This window comes from Salminus brasiliensis, chromosome 17 (genome assembly GCF_030463535.1).
Source record: "Salminus brasiliensis chromosome 17, fSalBra1.hap2, whole genome shotgun sequence".
Taxonomy (NCBI): domain Eukaryota; kingdom Metazoa; phylum Chordata; class Actinopteri; order Characiformes; family Bryconidae; genus Salminus; species Salminus brasiliensis.
Genome location: NC_132894.1, coordinates 23,330,280 through 23,352,651, shown reverse-complemented (window position 1 = coordinate 23,352,651; position 22,372 = coordinate 23,330,280). Strand labels below are relative to the sequence as shown.

The following is a 22,372-nucleotide window of genomic DNA, read 5'->3' as shown; positions in this document are numbered from 1 at the left end:
AACAGAGTACAAAACACAGACATAACAAGGAAAGCATGCCTTTACTGAAAGGGGTTAAATGCATTTTATGCTTGCTATGAGCTCACAATCACTCAAAGGTTTGTTTTATTATAATTTTATAAAAATAGGAATTACTGTAGCATGATTCTGTCTTTGATTTTGGTTTTACTAATCATTACCCAATCGCACCCATTAGGAGCGCTGGGGGAAAAAACAGGTCTCCAAATGGTGGTCTGAAGAAATCTTAGATGTTTTAATGAACCAGAATATGATCATATGCTTAGTAATATCAATTATACTTCTAAATTTTATGAAAATGATTCAGCAAAACCTGTAATCAACAAAGATGCACCTTTTAAGAACTACAGAATTAAGGACCGATCAAGCCCCTAGGCTTCAGATAAAATCTCTTTTTACCTTTAAGAAATTAAACAAAGCCTAGATGCTTGATAGAAAAGCAGATGAATTTAAATTGCTTATGTTTAAGCAACTATCAAACAAATACCCATCTAAGGAACTCTAAAATTACTGTCTGAACCTAATCCCATTGAGTTCTCATTCAATCCCAAGCAAGTTTTGAAAAGCTCAACTCTGTGGAAAAAACAAGCTCTCCCTCATTCCCTTCTCATACTTAATTTGGTAATTGTCTAATAAACGATTCAAAAAGTGATGTGCTGAACTTTTAATGACATATGGGTGCATTGAGTCATACAGCTCATTTCACTATGCACCGTTTCTCTCTAAACATAGTTGCTACATTACTTTTAAGCTATGAAATCAGCTGGGGAAGAAAACAGAAGCATGAAAAATAAGTGCTACATAAAATGAGATGATTGGAGCAGCAAGTCTCAGAAAAAAAGGGATCCAGTTTATCAGGAATGTGTGCTACGGACAAGGTGCATATGTAACATGCCATGTCATAAGGTATGCATTGATAGCACTACTGTCTACAAGTCCATCACAACACACCCCAACCAGAAACCATGAATGACTACAGAGGTGTGCATGCTGCTCAGAAACCCTGATCAAGCTATCAAGTCAGACGATAAGGCAGGCCTGAGAACAACACTGGACAAGCATTCCTGGGCAAACAGGGAAGCAAAAGTCACCTATGCAAAGAGAATCCATGGCACTTTCAAGACACTGCTGACACATGCCACACCATTCATGCCATCAAGACAGCTCCACCTTATTGTGACAGTGACTTCTCCCTTCCAGATGTGCAAAATGTCATACAGTGCTGTCTATTATAAAGTAGAATGACAATACACCAACTAATATAATGAAAAGCTGTAATATAATTACTTTCAGAAAAAATGTTCTCTGCTAGCTCACCTATTTAAAGGGACATTAGTAAAGATTTGAGAATCACAACCTCTAGTGGCTAAGAGGCAGTGAACGCAATAACACAGAGTCAACTTTTCTCCCTTACAGACGCCTTTTAATCCCAAGATTTACCAATCTTTAGAAAAATATTTAACTGTGTTTGACAGATCAGAAACAGCTTTCAGGAGGTGGGTGTTTATGTATTGAGTTCCATTATATTCAGACTCTTATTCTAGAGAGACTCATTGTTGCATACGCACAAACATTGATTCAAGATTGATTATTTACAGGTGTAACTGAGAAATACCTTACATAGTGTAGACAAACTACAGGGGCGACAAGGATTGTTTTACAAAGAACCTACTTTGCCGGTGGACTTTTTTGGCCAGGGAGAGTGAAAGCATTGCTGCAAACTTTGAACAACACAGTGAGTTGCTTTCTGGTGGCAGAAATACAACAGCTGCATGGCAGGCTATGTTAGAAAACATAATGCCTTTGACAGTTCAAAACTGGATGTTGTATGGCTTGAACAGTATTTTGAGGCAAATGATATTGCAATGGAAAGAAAGTGTCCATGCTATTAAGTGCAATGGGAGGGAATGCGTACAGCTTGTTGAGAAACTTAGCACTGAAGAAACCGGCTGAGCTCATCTTCAATAACAAAGTGGAAACTATGCAGAAACCTCTGTGTTCAAAGCCCCTACTAATTGCAGAATGTTTCAGATTTTATAAACGTAATCAAAACGAGGGAGAGTCCATCTCAGCATGTCTGAACATGCTCCCACACACCAGCTGAGTGCAGGTTTAAGGGTGAAAAATACAGAAAGTGTAATAAGGTTGGATACATACAAAGAGCTTGTCGCTCATTAAAAAAATAATCACTTAAACACAAAATGTCCTGGATGGTGCAGCAGATGTTGTCCAAGATGGAACAGGCAGACTCAGACACATCAAGGGCAAGATGGACTGAATGAAAATGCTACACCAAGATTTCACAAGACGAGACCTGCTCCTTACGCTGCCTGGCACAAAGAAAAATCAAGCTATTTGGGTATGTGGAGATTTTAAAGTTTCCATCAATCCAGTGCTAAAAGGGAAACAGGATCAACTTCCCAGAAGTTACAATATTTTTTCAACATTTCTCCAAGACTGACTTATTTGCAAATGGAAATAGAGATGTTCTTTTTGGCATTACATCAGCACCAGCTCTTTGGCAGAGGGCAATGGATCAGGTGCTTTAAAGGCTGCACTGGCATCCTGTTTTAGATGATATCATTGTTACTGGACAAAATGCAAAGAAGCAACTTCAGAACCTCAGAACCTCATTAAAAATTAACTTTGTCTTGTGGCCTGGTATACAGCAACAGATAGAGCTGCTGGCAATGCACTGCACTGGTTGTGAGCATGTTTAAAAGATGTCAAAGGCTGCCTCTTCGCATCCATGGGAATGGCCCACACTCCCCTGGCAGAGTGTTCACATTGACTTTGCTGGACCATTTGTGGGTCACAGTTTTTTTTGTGGCAGTGGAAACTCACTTGAAATGGCATTCACAATGACTTCTACAAAAGCAGCAACACAAATAAAGTACTGCAAGAGATTTTTGCAAGAAATTACTTTCCTGAAGAGTTCCAGACATTCCTGAAAAGGAACAAAATCCGACATTCACCCCACCACTAATGGCTTGGCCAAACGATTCGTGCAGAGTTTGTAAAATTCACTCAAACCTGATGCAAAAACTTGCCAACTTGTTCACATATAGGAACTCTGCCCATTCAACCACTAATGATGCACCCACAAAGTTGTTTTTTGGTCGGCATCCGCACTCTTATCTCGACCAAATTCCCAGACAGACTATGCGGGAGAAACAGCTGCAACAAGTTTGTCATTTCTCAGTTGGGCAAACTGTCCGGGCAAGAGATTACAGAGGCAATCAAAAATGGATCTCTGGAATAATCGCAGCATGCATAGGGCTGCTCTCTTACACAGTCGAGAGTTGCACAAGGAGTCCTCTGGAGACGGCACGTTTATCAGCTGAGGAGCTTACCCATTAATACAGTGTCACCTGAGATGTTCAAAAACAGAACACTACTAAACCAACTATATATATATATATATATATACACACACATGTCAACACTTATTACAAAGCACTCTGTACCCCGAAGAAAAAAGTATGCTGTATAATGTGTCTTAGCAGGGAGGAGTGTAATGTATTGAATTCCAATATAGTTAGAGTCTTATTTTGAAGTGGGTTTTCCCCAGCCCCGTGGATAACAGCTGGTAGGATGTTGACATGGTCTGTATTACAACTATAAGATGATCAATGATCGCTTATCTACAGATAAGATACAGATAGATTCTACAATTAATGTAAAGGTCTGTAATGTAAATGTTCAGATGCTGCTTCATTATTGATATGTTGTTGTTGATGTTACTTGATGTTAAGTCTGAGGAGTGTTTATTTCCTCCAAAACCCCTCTAAAAGTGTCACCGTGTACAGAAATATAGATCATAAAATGCAAAATGGTTCTAAAAAGAATCATCAGAATTCTGGAAAAAGGTATTGTGGACAGGTAAGACCAAGATTAACCTGTATCAGGTGTGATGTAATGGATGCCCATCTTTCAGTAAATGCCTCCAAACTCATTTGGCAGTGCTTCATCCAACAACATAACGATCCTTAACATACTGCTAAGGCAGCACGGGTGTTATTTCACAAAGAAAACATTTTTTACAGTTCCTGCCAGTCACCAGATTAAAATTCAACAGAGAATGTATTCCATATGCAGAGGAGAAACTGTAAGGGAGCAATGAAATTTATATTTAAAGTATTTTTAAAAATAAATACATTGGTTCTTCTCATAGTAGTGGCTGGTATGAGCAGAAATTCATATCACAGTTTATTTAAATCAGACTAAAAATTGACTACTTTCTACAACTTTCTACCAAATTTAAAATAGAAACATTTTACAAAACAGCAAGCCTGTCTTTGTAGGTTAACAGTGGTTTATTTTGTGGTTTTAAGCATTTATATTGTGCAGACAGAAAAACAGAACTAAATAATAAGCAGGCAAACCTGTCAATCTCTTTAAAACATTTGAAAGTTTATGAACACTGATCTTTAAAAAGAAAAAAGTGCAAATTGCATTTTTACTCTAGAACACCTTTCATTGTTCAATCAACCTTTATTTAAAGAGTTTAACGGTGTCCCTCAAATTTAATTACAAAAACATGACAAAAACAAAACTAGGAAACAAAAAACCCCACAAATAATAGTAAATAATTGAAAAAAGTAAAAACCAAGAAAAATTAATAATGATAATAAAAATAGAAAATGGCCAGTAATAAATAATAAAATAATAAATCATTAAGTAAATGACCATTCATAAAAATATAATGATAAATTAATACTAAAACAGTAGCAGGTTGAGGGGAGGTCATTAGAGATTGAAAGTGATGGAATATGGTGAAGTTACACAAGCAAGTTTTAGATTACTGTTAAATTCCAACTTGCTGGTGCACTGCAGCTAGAAGCAGATTTTCTCAATTCAGTAAAACCGCTTGGCACCTGAAAAGTGATCCAGTCACTGGAACTAGTTAAAAAATTTCCTTTGTTTACAGGGAGCATTGATGTAATGTAAGATGGCATATGGACAGCTCTGTAGATGAACAGGAGCCAATGTGTTTCCCATCGCAGTGCCAGAGAGGATCAGCTTATTGAGACAGTGTGGAATGATGAGCCCTGGAGTGGTCCCCTAGTGATGAATTTCAGAGCCAAGTGGGAGCGCATGAGGCTATTTGCAAAGGGAGGTCTTTATATACATCCCCATCATCAATTATTGATAAAGTACTCCTTTTTCTACTTTAAACAGCATGACTTTTTCGCACTTAAAACTAGTCCATGCTTAAGAAAAGCTGATTGACAGACATCAAATGTTGCCTGTATAAAATCAGCTAAGCAGTGTGTTTGCTCACTAGTGTATGTGTGTGTGTGTTCACTGCATGAATGGGTTAGGGGCAGAGACCAAATTCCACCATCACAAATGGTCTGGACTAAGCCACTCCTGTGTTGTCTTGGTTGTGTGCTTAGGGTCATTGTCTTATTGAAAGGTGACCTCCAGACCTTTGACCAAGTCTGAGGTTTCAAGCTCTCTGGATGAAGTGTTCATTAAGAATGGGGGGTACTTATAAAGCCCCCCCCAAACTCTGTAATAATCTTCCAGATAATGTTCAGGACTCAGTCTAAATCTTTAATCTTCAAGTTCTTCAAGTTAAACTGTTTAGCTTAGATTAGCTTTTGGTAATCAATATTTCCCTTAGATAAAGGTTACAGATTCACAGGAAATTGTAGTAAATGGAGATGCTGGAGCTGTCGTCCTGTCGCGTGCATGCAATCACTTAGGTTTGTGGACTGTGATGGACCCCAGTGTTTCAGGGTGCTCCAGTGGCTCTCACTACTGTGATTATATTCAAGTTACACTACACCATGATTATTATGATTATATTATGATTATGTTACACACCTGAGCAGTAAAACATTCTTGATGGTTCGGTGACTTATCAATAATAGTTCTGACCAGAGGAGGATGGGTCCCCCTTGTGAGTCTTGGTTCCTCCCAAGGTTTCTTCCTCAGTGTTTTTCCTTGCCACTGTTTGTCGTCTTATGTTGTTGAATTCCTGTTTTTTTACTGATTACTGATTCTGTAAAGCTGCTTTGTGACAAAACCAGTTGCAAAAAGTGCTATACAAATACATTTGATTTGATCTTTGGAGCTCAGCTAAAATGACCATTGGGTTCTTGGTAACATCTCTTACCAAGACCCTTCTCCCACAATTACTTTTTTTTTGTGGGGCAGGCCAGCTCTAGCAAAAGTCCTGGTTCATTTTAGAATATTGGAGACCACTGTGCTTTCTGAAACTTTCTGTGCCTTCTGCAGATCTGTGCCTTCACACAATCCTGTCTCTGAGCTCTACAGACAGTTTCTTTTCTTATGATGGCTTGGTTTTTGCTCCAATATGCACTGTCAGCTGTGAGACTATATATAGACAGGTGTATGTCTTTCCAATATCAAATCAACTGCACAGGTAGACTCCAATCAAGGTTTTGAACCATCCAATAGATCTAAATTTCTAGAATCATAGCAAAGGGTCTGAATACTTACGTCCATGCAATCTTTTTTCCCCTTTAAATAAAACTTTCATTATGGACTATGTCAGATGTGAACAATTAAACACGTCTGAAGACTTTCCGAATGCCTTGTGCCAGCCATTAGTTGTCGGCAGTAGAACAAAGATTTATGGTGTCCCAGGGCAACACAAAGAAAGATATTTCTAAACCGATCTTGTAACTTAATCAGCAAAGTGCGATACTGGAACTACCCCAAAGGGATTTCTGGTTTACATTACAAAACGTCAGTTCAAAGATCTGTGTGCAAATATTGGCATCTTCAAGGACCACAGCTCAAAAGTGAGGTAAAAAAAAGTAGAGAATTTAATTGCTGATTGAATGCTGAAAACACAAACAAAAAAACTGCAAAAACAAAAGAAAATGTAGCATAAAGATATACAATATTTACATAACTGGAAATTACCCCTTTAAGATAAGTATAAGAGACCTCACCACATGGCCCAAGAAGCTTGATATCAAGCGTGATAATAATGGTGCTGAATGCTGAACTGTAGTCCACAAACAGCATTCTCACATGTGTTCTTTTTTTCCAGGCAGGAGAGAGCAGTATGCAGATTCAGGGCAATAGCATCCTCAGTGGATCTGTTCTGCCTGTATGCAAACTGCAATGGATCTAGGGTGGCATGTAGTGAGGAGCAGAAGAGTTCAAACCAGCCTCTCAAAGCATTTGCTTATAATGGGGATTAGGGCACCTGGGCACCAGTCAAGTAATGACTTTTAATGCTGTCTCTCTTTAGAACAGGAATAATGGTGGATAGTGAAACACACTGGCATGATGAGAGATCGAGAGAGATGTAAAAGATATCCGCAAAGACTCCAGCTAACTGACCGGCACATACTTTAAGCGCTCTTCTGGGGCAGCTGATTTGCAGGTGTTGACCCATTTAAAGGATCTATACATGTCAGCTATGGAAACAGAGGGTTGGTGGGACTCATAAATGAAGGGGGCTCTGTCTGAGGAAGTGTGGTGATTTGCTTTGAAACAAGCATAAAAGCAGATTGGCTTGTCTAAAACACAGCACTGGTGTTTACCACAGAGCAAGAGCTATATAAAATGTAACCACAATTTCTACTGCACTAATAAAGAAACACAAATTCTGCTCTACCTTTGTGGTTCTATGTTTTAAATGATTAATGACCTGTAAAAGTAATACTTGACACATGCAGGCCATTTGATGATTAAAATGACAAAACTAATTCACCTCTGCAATTAATTGCAATTAACTGAAATGTAAACAAAATTTCTCTCTTTGATATTAGGTTAACAAATGAAAACAAAAATAATTTCTACAAGGCGTTTCCAACCAAACATCTAATAATTAGAAACCCTATGTGAGCAGGCAGGTAATCATTAAATTGATAGGCTACTATGCTCAAATACAGTGACACCAACATTTTCAAGTTCCTTATTATTTAACATCAGAACTGTGCTACAACCAGACATCCAGGTCTGCAATTAGACCTATAATACTGACAAAGGTAAATGAAGAGACATACCCTCAAATGCTTGAGCAGCATCAACGAGATGGGACCAATCAAGCCCAGAGGTGACTGGCAGGGGCATGAAGTCAGTCTCTGTCAGTTTCATCTGGTCTGCCAGGGAGTTATCAGAGAAACACATCTTATCTGTTAAAATAACACACATTAGAAGACAGTCAGTGGTATAGCCCTCAATTCCCATTTTCAAACTGTGTGCTTCTGTGTATAGTTATAACTGAATAGTTCCAATACTGTATTTCTATTTATTAAAAATATTTTAAAGACATTTTAAGAACTGACATAGGATTTAAAATGTAACATTGGTATTATTCAGAATAAATTTGGAACATTGTATGGCTTTGGACACCCCTTCAGTGGATTTGAAATGACGGTAACAACATGTGATAAAAGTGTAGATTTTCAGCTCTAATTCAAGAGGTTTAAACAAAAATATTAAATTAGCAGTTTACGCATTACTGTTTTTATTTGTTTTGTTTTTTTTTCAAAAACAGTCCCTCAATTTCAACAAGCTGAAAATAAATTGGACAAGATAACAATTATATAGGCAAACCATTTGCAGTTAATGGCAGCCTGAAGTCTGGAACCTTTAAGTAAAAAGCATACTCAGTCAGATTTAGATCAGGTGACTGATATAGCCATTTACCATTCCATTTCTCTGTTTTAAGAATCTCTTATGTTGCTTTTGTGGTAGGTTTTGTCATTATCCATCTGTACTGTGAAGTGCCGTTCTATCAGTATTACAGCATTTGACAATTTCACAGACAGAATTAATCCTGCTACTTCTATAAGCAGTTACATAACCAATAAAAAACAATGACTCATCTCCACTGACTACCCCACAAACGCACATTTTTGGACTGTTGGACTGGCAATTATCTGGTTTGTTTTGTTAATTTCTTATGTAGTCAAATGTAGCTAGCCACTTATGATGGGACATTATTCATTAGTGATTAGTATGCATTGTGCAGATTTATTAAGGGATGTATGGAGTTATAATTATTAAGAATGGTTGTAACAACCTATTCCCCAGAAATGTATGCCTATGTTCACGAAAGCAGTGTTTTGTTTCTCTTTAATATTCAATATATTCCACCATTACCACATTGCTGAAAAACAGATTCCACATCTGGAATTATTTAAAACAATGGATGTCTGGAGCAAACATCTGTATGCCCTTCTAATAATTTTGTCTGTGTGTAGTTTTCACCCATCATAGTTTTCAAGAGTGATGAGTAAGCCACTAGACAAGCTGTTTTTACAGTGTCATGGGGTGTCACAGGAGGTATCTAATAAAATATCAATGTCAGCTAATAACACCAGAACCAGTGCAGAATGTATCCTAAAAGCATAAATTTAATTGACAGTTCATGTTTTGCCACATGTATCTTAGATAAAACACATCACAAAGGGTTCAGTCCACTGCTAACACGGTTATCATTAAGGGCATAGTGAAACAGTGGTTTTGATAGAAAGTAATGTGATAAAACCTCACTCTTGAGATGGCAAGCTGTATGGGTGCGGTTCAAATGAGAGGGCAGAGTGGTGTTGTATGGCAGGACACTGCTAAACAGGATGTCATTGGGTAGAGCCTGCTCAAGTATGGCACTTCTCAAGCTGACCAAAGACATGACCCTCCGGTGGCTGCTGCACAAACTCTCATCAGACATTGTCCGGTATAGAGAACGATGTGGACAGTGACTTACAGAGCATAACTGGAAGAAACAACAAAAGAAAATGAACAATATTTTAAGATTATATTTTAGGAAAAACTGCTATATATTCTCAGCTTACTAAAACTCCAAACAACGCGGTGTATCCATCCAAAAAAAAAAATCCCTTCAAACATAACTTTCAGAACCAGAAGGAATAATAATAATCATCAACAGAATTATTATTATTATTATGAATAATCATCAACAGCAGCTTTTTTTAAGTATTGCATATATACAGTGGGGCAAAAAAGAATTTAGTCAACCACTGATCAAGTTCACCTACTTAGAAAGATGAGAGAGCTCTGTACTTTTTATCATAGGTACACATCAACTATGAGAGACAAAATGAGGAAATATAAACCCAGGAAATCACACTGTAGGATTTGTAAAGAATTTATTTGTAAATTATGGTGGAAAATAAGTATTTGGTCACCAAAAAAACAAACAAACAAAAAAAAAACACTACACAGAGGGACCTGATGAATGACCTGCAAAGAGCTGGGACCAAAGTAACAAAGGCTACCATCAGTAACACACTATGCTGAGAGGGGCTCAAATCCTGCAGTGCCAGGCGTGTCCCCCTGCTTAAGCCAGTACATGCCTAGGCCTATCTGAAGTTTTCCAGTGTGCATATGGATGGTCCAGAAGAGGACCATCGCTGATGGAAGGAGGTTTGCACTCAAAATCTCACAATACATGGCCCCATTCATTCTTTCATGTACACGGACCAGTCGCCTTTGCAGAGAAACAGCCCCAAAACATGATGTTGCCACCCCCATGCTTCACAGTTGGTATGGTGTTCTTTGGATGCAACTCAGCATTCACTCTCCTCAACGAGTTGTGTTTGTACCAAACAGTTCTACATTGGTTTCATCTGACCATAAGACATTCTCCCAATACTCTTCCGGAACATCCAAATGCTCTCTAGCAATTTCAGATGCGCCTGGATATGTACTGGCTTAAGCAGGAGAACACGTCTGGCACTGTAAGATCTGAGTCCCTGGCGGCGTAGTGTGTTACTGACGGTAGCCTTTGTAACGTTGGTCCCAGCTTTCTGCAGGTCATTCACTAGGTCCCCCCGTGTGGTTCTGGGATTTTTGCTCACCGTTCTTGTGATCATTTTGACCCCACCGGCTGAGATCTTGCGTGGAGCCCCTGATCGAGGGAGATTAGCAGTGGTCTTGTAGGTCTTCCATTTTCTGATTATTGCTCCCACAGTAGATTTCTTCACACCAAGCTGCTTGCCTATTGCAGATTCAGTCTTCCCAGCCTGGTGCAGGTCTACAATTTTGTTTCTGGTGTCCTTCGACAGCTCTTTTGTCTTCACCATAGTGGAGTTTGGAGTGTGACTGTTTGAGGTTGTGGGCAGGTGTCTTTTATACTGTTAACGAGTTCAAACAGGTGCCATTAATACAGGTAATGAGTGGAGGACAGAGAAGCCTCTTAAAGAAGAAGTTACAGGTCTCTGACAGCCAGAAATCTTGCTTGTTTGTAGGTGACCAAATACTTATTTTCCACCATTATTTGCAAAGAAATTCTTTAAAAATCAGACAATGTGATTTTCAGATTTTTTTTCTCATTTTGTCACATAGTTGAGATCTACCTATGATGTCAATTACAGGCCTCTCTCATCTTTTTAAGTGGGAGAACTTGCACAATTGGTGACTGACTAAAATACTTTTTTTCCCCCACTGTATATGCCCAAACACTGATGACCTGACAGATGCCTTTTTGTTTTAAGGGTTTTTGTTTTACTCATTTTTATAGCTCAGTTTCCACAATCATAATTGGAAGCAATAAACACTGTATTTAACCCATATTTAGACAGAATCATTAGTGCACACACATAAAGCACACAGAATTGTCAAATCAGCAGACACAATAAATGCCTAATGACTGACTTGGGGCATAGCGCTGCAATTCTCTTTTGAACAAATAATTCTCCTGTTATTGACCAATTTACCGCTCACATTCTCGCATTGATTTTACAAAATAAAAAATTTTAATTCAAACTCATTGAACTCTATTATGCACATATATTATGAATACTATATTGCCAGAAGTATTCACTCGCCCATTCAACTAAATTCAGGTGTTCCCATCAATTCCATGACCACAGATGTATAAAACCAAGCACCTAAGCATGCAGACTGCTTCTACATCCATTTGTAGAAGAATGGATCGCTCTCAAGAATGGATGCTGAGGGGCATTGTGCGCAAAGACCCCCAACAGTCAATCGTTACAAACCTCCAAACTTCATGTGGCCTTCAGATTAGCTCAAGAACAGTGTGTAACATCACCAAGAGCAATGTAAAGCGTCGGATGCAGTGGTGTAAAGGACGCCACCCTGCAGTTTGGTGTAGAAGAACTTGACTGGCCTGACCTCAACCCGATAGAACACCTTTGGGATGAATTAGAGCAGAAACTGTGCATCCAACATAAGTGTCTGACCTCACAAATGTGCTTCTGGAAGAATGGTCAAACACACTCCTAAACCTTGGGGAAGCCTTCCCAGAAGAGTTGAAGCTGTTATAGCTGCAAAGAGTGGCTCGACATCACATTAAACCCTATGGATTAAGAATGGAATGTCACTCAAAGTTATATGCGTGCAAAGGCAGGCAAGAAAATACTTTTGGCAATATAGTGTATCTAATATCTCAGACATAAAATACCACGATACCATGATTCTCCGGAAAATAAATGATTCACCACAAAAATTACTTTCGGGAACTGGAAAATATGTATTTAGAAGCAAAATAATATCTTACTTTCTCTAATAAGAAATACAGAAAGTAAAAACAAAACAAAAAAAAAACCAAATAAGATGACGTCAGATAAAACAAAAAAGAAGTTAAATAAATGCAACTCACAGTACAAAGAAAACTCAATTTCTAATACAATACCTGAGACATGACATTTTTAAATACAACAAATCTTGAAACTCATGGCAAAAAAACCCCCCAAACATACAAAATATGAGGGGAACAGAGATACAAAGGATAAGAAGAGAGGAAGAGTTGATCCAGCCTTTGATAAAGAAGACACGAATTTCATTAGAGGAAAAAACTAAGCATAAGATCGGTGATGAAAGCACTGCAACAGTGACCTGCTTTTTTTTCTGTTTCACCTATGTTTACACCTATGTTCTATGTTATTTGATGCTGAATTACTAATACAGAAATACTTCATATTTTCTGCACACACAGCAAACACAAGCTAACGTGGTTAAACTTTGGATAGTTTAGTGTGTATTTTTTTTTACCCCAGCTGCTCATGCCTAAAACCTTTACCTTATTTTACTTGCGCTAATTTTAATGTCAGAAGAGGTTTGGAACCCTGCAGTTATTGAATCAGCAGAGCACTGTAAATTTTGAGCCTCAGCACCAAGTGAGCCCACCCACTAGCAGTTGCTGTGCTAAATGTTTCCAATTTCTTTAAATAATACCACTCACAGTAGATTGTGGAATATCTAGGAAAGAAGAAATTTCACAAACTGATTTGTTGCAATGGTGGCATCCTATTCATGTATCACGCTGTATCTGTGTACTGCATCAGTGTACTGTATCTTTTACAAATGTTTGTAAAAGCAGACTGCATTGCTCGGTGCTTTTGGCAATAGGAATTATTTAATTCAATAATTAAGAATTATTGAGGACCTGAATTTAGTCATTAAGAATGTCCCAATATTTTGCACAAATAGTGTGCATCTTTAATATACCAAGTTTAAACTTGCTTGGGGTTTCTGAACACAGGGTCAGAATAATAAACACGGAGTTAAAAATATAAACACATTGCATCTAATGTTCGGTTTGAACTGCACACACTGTAAACAATGTGTTTCTGTTTAGCAAGTGATGGTATTCATAGCGATTTAGGTGAGTATCTTGTGGGGACAAGCTATTTTCTATTGGGTTTTTGTATATTTTTGTCTAAATGAATGTTATTTCCCAAGCTTACTGTCCTCCTGTTTTGTAGGCATCAATTAGCTTTATTTTCAGCTTCTCAGTCAGCACAAAGTTTGAAGACTCAGAGATTATTACTTTTTATCATCGGCTGACATGCCTAACCAATTATATTCCCTCAAATGAGGCCTAACAATTTTGACACTTTACAAATTGAAGGGTGTTCAAACTTTTGGACATGCCACTACTTTTTAACAAATATAAATACAATGCAATATAATACATCAAAATTAACAGAAAATGTAACTCAAGCCTTAGGGTGGTCCAAAAACATTTGCATACAACTATATACACATACTACACATTTGTCCCCTTACAGGTTAAGCTAATACCTCACCTTTTCATGACCAAGCTGGACTGTCATGCTGTCAGGTAGCAGCATCCTGACCCTCTCCATAGAGTGTGTCTGGAGCTTCCCATCACTACCAACTAGATGAGATGAGTCGGTCATATAGAACCACCTGAGAGAGGGGGGGAAAAAAAAAAAAAAAAAAAAAAACAGAACAGCAAAAGCTTATGTCCTACTAAAACAGATGTACACATTTCAGTTCCCTTTTTATCATTCAGGTGGGCAAAATTCAATTCCAGACCAAAACAGTTCATTATACCCTCAAAGCAAATAAGATTACATATTAGTATTAAAAAGGGATGTTTGACTCATAACAAAAATGAAACCCTTTTTGGTGCTACACAGAACCATTTAATCACCAAATGTTCTAAAAAGGAATTATCTAGAAGAGGTTTTCTCCTTTTATGGTGAACCATTTAACAAGGCTTAGAGCCATTTATGAATTCAAATGGTTTTTAAGCTGCATTGGTTTTGCACAGGGCTGGGAGTGTACATTAAACAAACTGTCATTACAGATTATTGATTACCTGTAAACAAACAAACAAAAAAAAGTAATCTTAACATTAGCCTAATGTATAACGTTGCTAATCTGGGTTCTTATGCAAACTGCACTTTGTAACTTAAACGAAGCTGTCAGGATAACACTAGCAAGAACGCTATTTGTGTAAAATCCTGTAATTACTTCAGTCAACATGATTCTTTCAAATCAGATGTCAATTCTGTATCTCTCAGCTTGTAAAATGCATGTGTACAGCGAATTCCACTTTATGACTGCAAGAGAAGCCCAGAAGAAAGAAATGCCGTGTAAGATTAAGGTGCTACAAGAGGTTTTCTGAGTGCATTTGTGGTCCCAAATAAAAACATTTTTGGTAAAAGAGATGTGTGAGAAAGTGAAGAATATTTTAGAAAGGTTAATGTAAAGGTTCCTTACACTGGTAGCTCCTTTACAAAAAACGTTATGAATTATTAATTCCATGAAAGTTATAAAATGTGAATTACCAAAAAGATAGCTCTAAAAGGTCAGCAAATGCACAAACAGGATAAAGTGTCCAACATATTTGTTAGGAAAAAGCCATACCAGGCAAGCCAGGCAAAAGTCAAGAACCGGAAAGCACAAAAACAACCAGGCTAACAATACAAAATGGAGATCCAAATAAGTAAACCAAGCGAACAAAACAAGGTCCATCAACAATGTACGCAAAAACAGAGAACTGCTCAGTAAGCAACAGACAGAAGTGGCAATACTTTGCAACTAGAGTGATAAACAAACGTGTTTATATAGCCCAGATAACAAAGATCTGGGAAGTTGTCTCTAATTGCTGGGCTGGTGACTGTGGTGTCAGAGAGCAGAGGATTATAGGAGTTGTAGTGTTTGGAAAGAGGGAGAGGATGACAAAATGACAATAAAGTAATGATAGAATGGATGTTGTTGGTTTATATTCAGTCAACATTATGCAGTGACTTCTGATTAAATATTAAAGACGAGACAGAGAATCATCATGATTGATTTCAATTGCCTTAGTCTGACTATGACTATATATTACTAATTATTGAAGCCTATATATTATTTAATGTTTGAAACTGATGCTAAAAAGTTTTTCCCCCCAATTCATTCCAACCTTTATTTAAACTCAGTACACTGAGGGTGACCCTCATTTACAATGTAGCCAAGGTGATATATAAAAAAAATATATAAAAAAAACAGAAATGTATAGTTAAATCTAAAAGTAGAGTTCTAATTTAAGCAAACAGAAAAAAAGCAAAAACATAGGTAATAGAAACATAAATACATATATGAGTGAAAACATAAAACCAGAAACTATAATTAGTTATATAGCAGTAACTAAAATAATAAGAAAAAATAAAGTGGTTGGTGTGGCGCAACAGATAACACCACCACCTACCATTGCGTTACAACAACACCATGTGGGAGACCAGGGTTCGATTCCCGGTCTGGGTGACTATGCTGCGCTACACCAATAAGAGTCCTTGGGCAAGACTCCTAACACTACATTGGCCCACCTCTAATACGAGTAACTTTGTAAGTCGCTCTGGATAAGAGCGTCTGCTAAATGCCATAAATGTAAATGTAAAGTAAACATTGTAAAAGAAAGTTAAATGAAGGGAACTAAAACAAAAGAATTTAAAATAATGACTGAAATCATTAAGAATGTTAACTAGAATGAAATAAAACAGTAAAGGTGTTAAGGTGGATAGTGATGAGTTTAAATTATGGGTTTACAACAGCGAGCTGAGCTTTAGAGTTTCTTGTAGTAAATTCCAGCTTGTTGGTACAATGTACAATGTACTTTTCCCAGTACAGTAAAAAAAACAATGGTACCAGAAGAGTGATCCAATCACTGGAACAAGTCTGGTAATTTTTTTACTTTCAATGAGCATTGTGAAACATGGTGGCATATGGCCAGTAAATGCTTTAAAAAAATGCCAGTGTGTTTCTTGGTATACAGCAAAAGATGACCAACCAACCGTTTTACACAGTACACAGTAATGTGTGCTGAAAGGGCCACCAGTGAATCTTAAAAGCAGAGTGATATACTGAATCTAAAGGTTTAAGTGTGGCATGTTTGTACAGTGGAGGACATAAATATTTGATCCCTTGCTGATTTTGTAAGTTTGCCCACTGACAAAGAAATTAACAGTTTATTTTAATTTATTTCAACAATGAGAGAAAATCACATTTTATAAAATATGTATTTGATTCCCCCATCAACCATTAAGATTGAATGAAGAGAGAAGAAGACAACTGTTGGTCCAACTGTTTGAAATGGAAGAAACACAAAATGACCATCAATTGACCTTGGTCTGGGGCACCACGCAAGATCTCACCTTGTGGGGTATCAATGATCATGAGAAAGGTGAGAGATCAGTCTACAACTACATGGGAGGAACTTGTTAATGATCCCAAGGCAGCTGGAACCACAGTCACCCAGAAAACCATTGGTAACACGTAATGGATTAAAATCCTAAAGTGCCCGCAAGGTCCCTCTGCTTAAAAAGGCAGGCCCATCTGAAGTTTGCCAATGAACACCTGAATGATTTAGAGAGTGCTGGGGAGAAAGGTGCTGTGGTCAGATGAGACCAAAATCGAGCTCTTTGGCATCAACTCAATTTGCCGTGTTTGGAGGAAGAGAAATGCTGATTACGACCCCACCATCCCCACAGTCAAGCATGGAGGTGGAAACATTAAGCTTTGGTGTGTCTCTGCTAAGGGCACAGGACAACTTCACAGTTAATTTCTTTGTCAGTGGGTAAACTTACAAAATCAGCGAAGGATTAAATAATTATTTTCTCCACTGTATATTACATTACCATAATTCAAAACAACAATGTGGTTTCAACAATATTTTTTCTTGTGTGGGGAAACGCATTTTGTTTTGGAAGCCTTTTTTCCCCCCTTCTAGTGAGGGTCCATGCTTTGTTCCTGTCTTTGCTAAAATGATCTTGAGCTATGTCGCCATCTGGGATTTCTAAAATATAGTTTTTGTTCCTATTGAATAAGATTAGAACTATTAAGGTTTACTTGTTGAGGTCATGTAGGATTCGTCAAGTTGGTTTTCCAATCTGTTGCTTGATGAGAGATTAGCACACTTCCTTCAGATGATCAGATGCATTACTTAACCAGTTTCCTTAACAGGAAAGTTTTTTCCTTGAATATTAAGCTTAATGTAAACAGCCACACCTTCCCCTCTTTGGGTTCTGTCTGCTCTGTAATAATTCTAATCAGTTAGGGCTTCTGAGTTTCTCATAGCTTGTTTACCAGGATTGTGATTACAATTACATCTAGACCAGATTGTGAAATTAAAATTCTTATTATCAAGTTTATCCTATTGAAAAAGGGTCTTGATGTTTAAATTAATTATTGGGGCTTTTATTGGGCCAAAGATAAAGATCTTTCTGACACAGTTACCTCAACAAAAAAAACTGAGTTGTATATAAAGTATTATTATATTGTTTGTCTAGTTTAAATGTTGCGCATATGTCAGTAAGTTGCACTTTCTGCATCTTTGCATGCAATTTAATTACACTGTGTACTTGACTACAGAGCTGAAATTACAATAAAAATCCCTTAACATGACTTAATTGCTTGGATGATTGAGGTCCTTCACGATCGTCCTGGCCTTCGTCCAGCACCACTTGTAGAAAGTTCTATTCGAAAGATGCACAGCTGAATGCACTACCATCTGAAAAGGCTGTCTGTACTACTTGGTGCGGTTTCTGAACCAGGCTGTGACAGGATGCTTTGGGTGGTGCAGATATAGCAGTTCCACAGCACCTTGGAGGGCAGTCTGAAGTTCCATCTGAGGTGGTAGAAACATTGACAGATCCTGTGAGAAGGTACCTGAAATTGTCCATTCTTTTCACTGCAGCTCCACTAATCCAGACAGGGTGGTAGCTCCTCTCCTGCTTTTCCTGCATTTCCAGCATCAGCTTCTAAGTTTTGCTGACATTGAGGCGATTGTTCTCGTGGCACCAGTTCTCCAGGTTTTTTTTTATCTTCCCCAGGTATTCCCTCTCATCCCCTCTCACAGGGGGATCTTCCAACTTGGTGGTGAATATGGAATGAATAATAGTGTTTAATGCTGAACTGTTGTCAACAAACAACACTTTAACATAGTTACCCCTCCTATTGACCAGGTGAGCCTGTGGAGTGTGGAGCAGGTAAGTGATGGCATCACCTGTAGAGTGGTTGAGGCAGTAAACAAACTATAGTGGGTCAAAGTAGTTCTGAGCTCTGACCAAGGAAACAGGGAGATTGGGGCCCTGAAGAGAGTGGTGAGGACAGCGGAGTCAATCATGGGCAGCAAACTTCCAGACCTGCAGGACATCTACCGGTCCCACTGCCTGAGAAAAATCCAAAAGATCCGGTTGGACTGTAGCCAACCAGCACACGGCCTGTTCACCTTACTGCCATCAGGCAAGAGGTACCGCAGCATCCAGGTCAGAACAAACCGGCTAATGAAGTGTTTCTACCCACAAGCCCTCAGGTTTTTGAACAAGCTGTGAACCTTTCACCAACACCACTGCACTACACTGCACTACACTTTATTATTAATACGATATATATCACTGCTATGGACATCACTAAGTCACTTTATACAAGAGGAATAGACATAAACATACATATTTATATTTAGCTCCACTCTCTCTCAGACTATACCTGTCTCATAAATGTACATATCAAAGAATTTCTATTTTCTTTGTATATTCTGTATTTTGTGTATATTTTGTGTGTATTTTGTATTTATTTAATATAATTTTTATATAACTTTATTTTAATATGTTTAGTATGTATATAGTTTTGTCCTCCTGTAGAGCATTAACCTAAGCCTCACCACAAGCATTTCAATGCATAAATGTCCTGACATCTTGTGCATATGACAAATAAACCTGAAACTACAAGGAGTCTGTCTGTCTACAACGCTCTATCTATACCTCTACAACTCTCACACTCCACATTTCATACAGCACACACAATGCACACTGCACAAGATCACAACACTACAACACACACTATACGCCACACACAACCCAGCAAACACAATTCCATATTACAGCCTAGGAACACCAAATTGGAGCCTTTAACCACCTAGCAACATTGTCCACATTGGACACTACAGCAGCAGCAGCCTAGCAACACCCTAGCCACCATAGCAGCTGCATAGCAATCACTTAGCAACCACCCAGCAATACCTTAGCAACCGCCAACATCAACTCTGTGGAGAAGTTCCTTGGTGTCCACTTAGCAGAGAAACTCATCGGGGCCCTGAACACCAGCTCTACAGCCAAGAAAGCCCAGCAGTGTCTCTACTTCCTCCAGAAGCTGAGAAAGGCCCGTCTCCCTCCACCCATCCTCACCCTCTTCTATAGAGGGACCATAGAGAGCATCCTGAGCAGCTGCATCACTGCCTGGTTTGGGACTTGCACAGCCTCTGACCGCAAGACCCTCCAACGCATTGTGAGGACAGGTGAGAGGATCATTGGAGTCTCTCTCCCCTCCGCCATGGACATTTACACTGCCCGCTGCATCCACAAAGCAACCAGCATTATGGACGACTCCACCCACCCTTCACACAGACTGTTCCGTCTTGTCCAACACACGACCAGACTCTGCAATAGCTTCTTCCCTCAAGCCATCAGACTTCTCAATTCAACTCAACTTCTGAACTGATCTCTCTCCCTCCCTCTCTCTGTCTCTCTGTCTCTCTCTCTGTCTCTGTCTCTGTCTCTGTCTCTGTCTCTCTCTCTCTCTCTGTCTCTCTCTCTCTCTCTCTCTCTCTCTCTCTCCTTACCCCAGATAAAATGGGAAGCATTTTTGCAAAAGGGCTTTACTACCTCACTGGACTCAATATTTATTACACATTGCATAATTTGCACACTACCCCCAATTATTTGTATTGTGTTGCACTTGTGTTCTGTATGCACTGTGTCTATGTTGCACCATGGTCCTGGAGGAACGTTGTTTCGTTTCACTGTGTACTCTGTATGTAGTTGAAATGACAATAAAACCCACTTGACTTGACTTTACTTGAATACCATAGCAAGCACAACCTTATACCTTAGCAACAATCTGTGATATGATAACTAACTACATGTTGACAAGTCCCAAAGCTTCTGGGAGAATGTCCTAAGGATAGATGAGACAAAAATGGAACTTTTTGCCAAAGCACATCAGCTCTATGTTCACAGATGTAAAATGAAGCATATCAAGAAAAGAACACTGTCCCTACTGTGAAACATGGAGGAGGCTTTGTTATGTTCTCGGGCTGCTTTGCTGCATCTGGCACATTGGGTCTTGAATTTGTGCAGGGTACAATGAAATCTATCAAGAGATTCTAGAGAGATATGTGCTGCCTAGCATCAGAAAGATTGGTCTCAGTCGCAGGTTATGGATCTTGCAACAGGATATTGACCCAAAACACACAGGTTAAAACACCAAAGAATGGCTAAGAGGAAAACATTGGACTATGATTGATGATGATTCAGACAGTAGCTTGCCATGACCATATCCAGACATATCCATATAACAACTTGGATGTCTTTGTATCCATAATGTAACAATGGTTTAACTACTCATTTAACCTTTAATTTACATTATTACATCCAGGTCTTACCGACAATCTCTAGGCTGCTCTGGCACGGTCAATAAATGTCCATCCTCTTTCTTCTTCCAATCAGTCAGATACTCCCTGCCTTGTGACTTGCAGACTAAAGCACTCTTGTCCAGCCCTCCTTTTGGGGAAATGGTAGGAGAAATGCTGTAGAAATCGGAAGCCATAGAGTGTCTATTCTTTAAACCACATCTATGATCAGAAGGGCTTCCAGAGCAACGGGAACCACTATGAAGAAAGAAAATGCAACTAATTATTAATTGATTAATTATTTAAAGGAGAGGAGAAGGGAGGGAGGGAGGGAGAGAGGGAGAGAGAGAGAGAGTGAGAGAGAGAGAGTGTAGGGCTTTGGTGTCACATTTAAACCAAAGAACTTGCAGGCATGAAGATAACATGAAACCACTAAATGCTCCCTTCTCAAATGAAGAAATGAACACAATAACTCTAGCAAAAACCTTTTCAATCTCAACATTATGGAAATAAACATTAACCCTGTAACTGTCTTATGAAATGTGGTAAATATCTCTCTCCACTGTACCTGGATAATGAGGAGATTTCACTCAAGTTCCCAGTGCTGCCACCAGTGGCATGTCCCGCTGATGTAGCAGAGACATAGCCCTGCATAAAGATCTTCTCCCTGTCTTCGTCTTTCTCTTCTTCTTCTTGGTTCTCCTGTGCCCAAGGAAGCCCCATCTGTCCTCCCCCATTTCTTGGCACCATTCCCACACAGTTTTCCTCTGGAAAGGGCATGGAAGGAGGAGCAGCCAGCACACAGGGGGTTGTGTCAATGCCACTGTCTGTGGAGGCACCTTTAATATAGGTAAGGCCCAACGACTCTGGATCCATGAGGTCTCCTGAGCCAAAGCGCTTGTCATCGCTGCTGCCTGAGGTATTACTGGAGAGTGTGTTGCTACTGGAGTGACTGGAGCAATGACTGCTGCAGCTCTTCTCTTGGGTCTACAAAACATAATATTTTTAAATGATATTTAAACACTTACCCACATTGACAAGTTAAAAACATAGCTCTCAGTGCTAATCATAGTTTATAATGCACACATTCCTTTTAACATGAACAAGTTCCTTGCCCAGTTGTCATACTTAAAAATCCTTTTTTCTCTCTTTCATTTTAAATCAGTTTTAACTGTTCCTTTTAAAACTGCAGTATTCTTATTTGCAAATTGTGGATGCAATCTAAAGAATGTA

General features: G+C 38.7%; 1 protein-coding gene across 8 annotated transcripts in view; it reads right to left on the bottom strand.

The window, feature by feature from the left end:
- The window catches only part of LOC140537950 (signal-induced proliferation-associated 1-like protein 2), a 65,718-nt gene that overhangs the window by 5,400 nt on the left and 37,946 nt on the right, over nt 1-22,372 (bottom strand). For 4 of the 8 annotated variants that reach the window (XM_072660279.1, XM_072660280.1, XM_072660281.1 and 1 more), the window contains exons 14-19: nt 21,708-22,126; nt 21,173-21,397; nt 14,028-14,151; nt 10,833-11,108; nt 9,508-9,727; nt 8,013-8,141 (exon numbers count right to left, since the gene is read on the bottom strand). In XM_072660279.1, coding sequence (XP_072516380.1) covers nt 8,013-8,141; nt 9,508-9,727; nt 10,833-11,108; nt 14,028-14,151; nt 21,173-21,397; nt 21,708-22,126 — 1,393 coding nt within the window. Of the gene's footprint in view, nt 1-8,012; nt 8,142-9,502; nt 9,728-10,832; nt 11,109-14,027; nt 18,903-21,172; nt 21,398-21,707; nt 22,127-22,372 lie in introns of those variants that run through there. The other 4 variants (XM_072660284.1, XM_072660282.1, XR_011977692.1 and 1 more) reach the window with 4 other exon arrangements.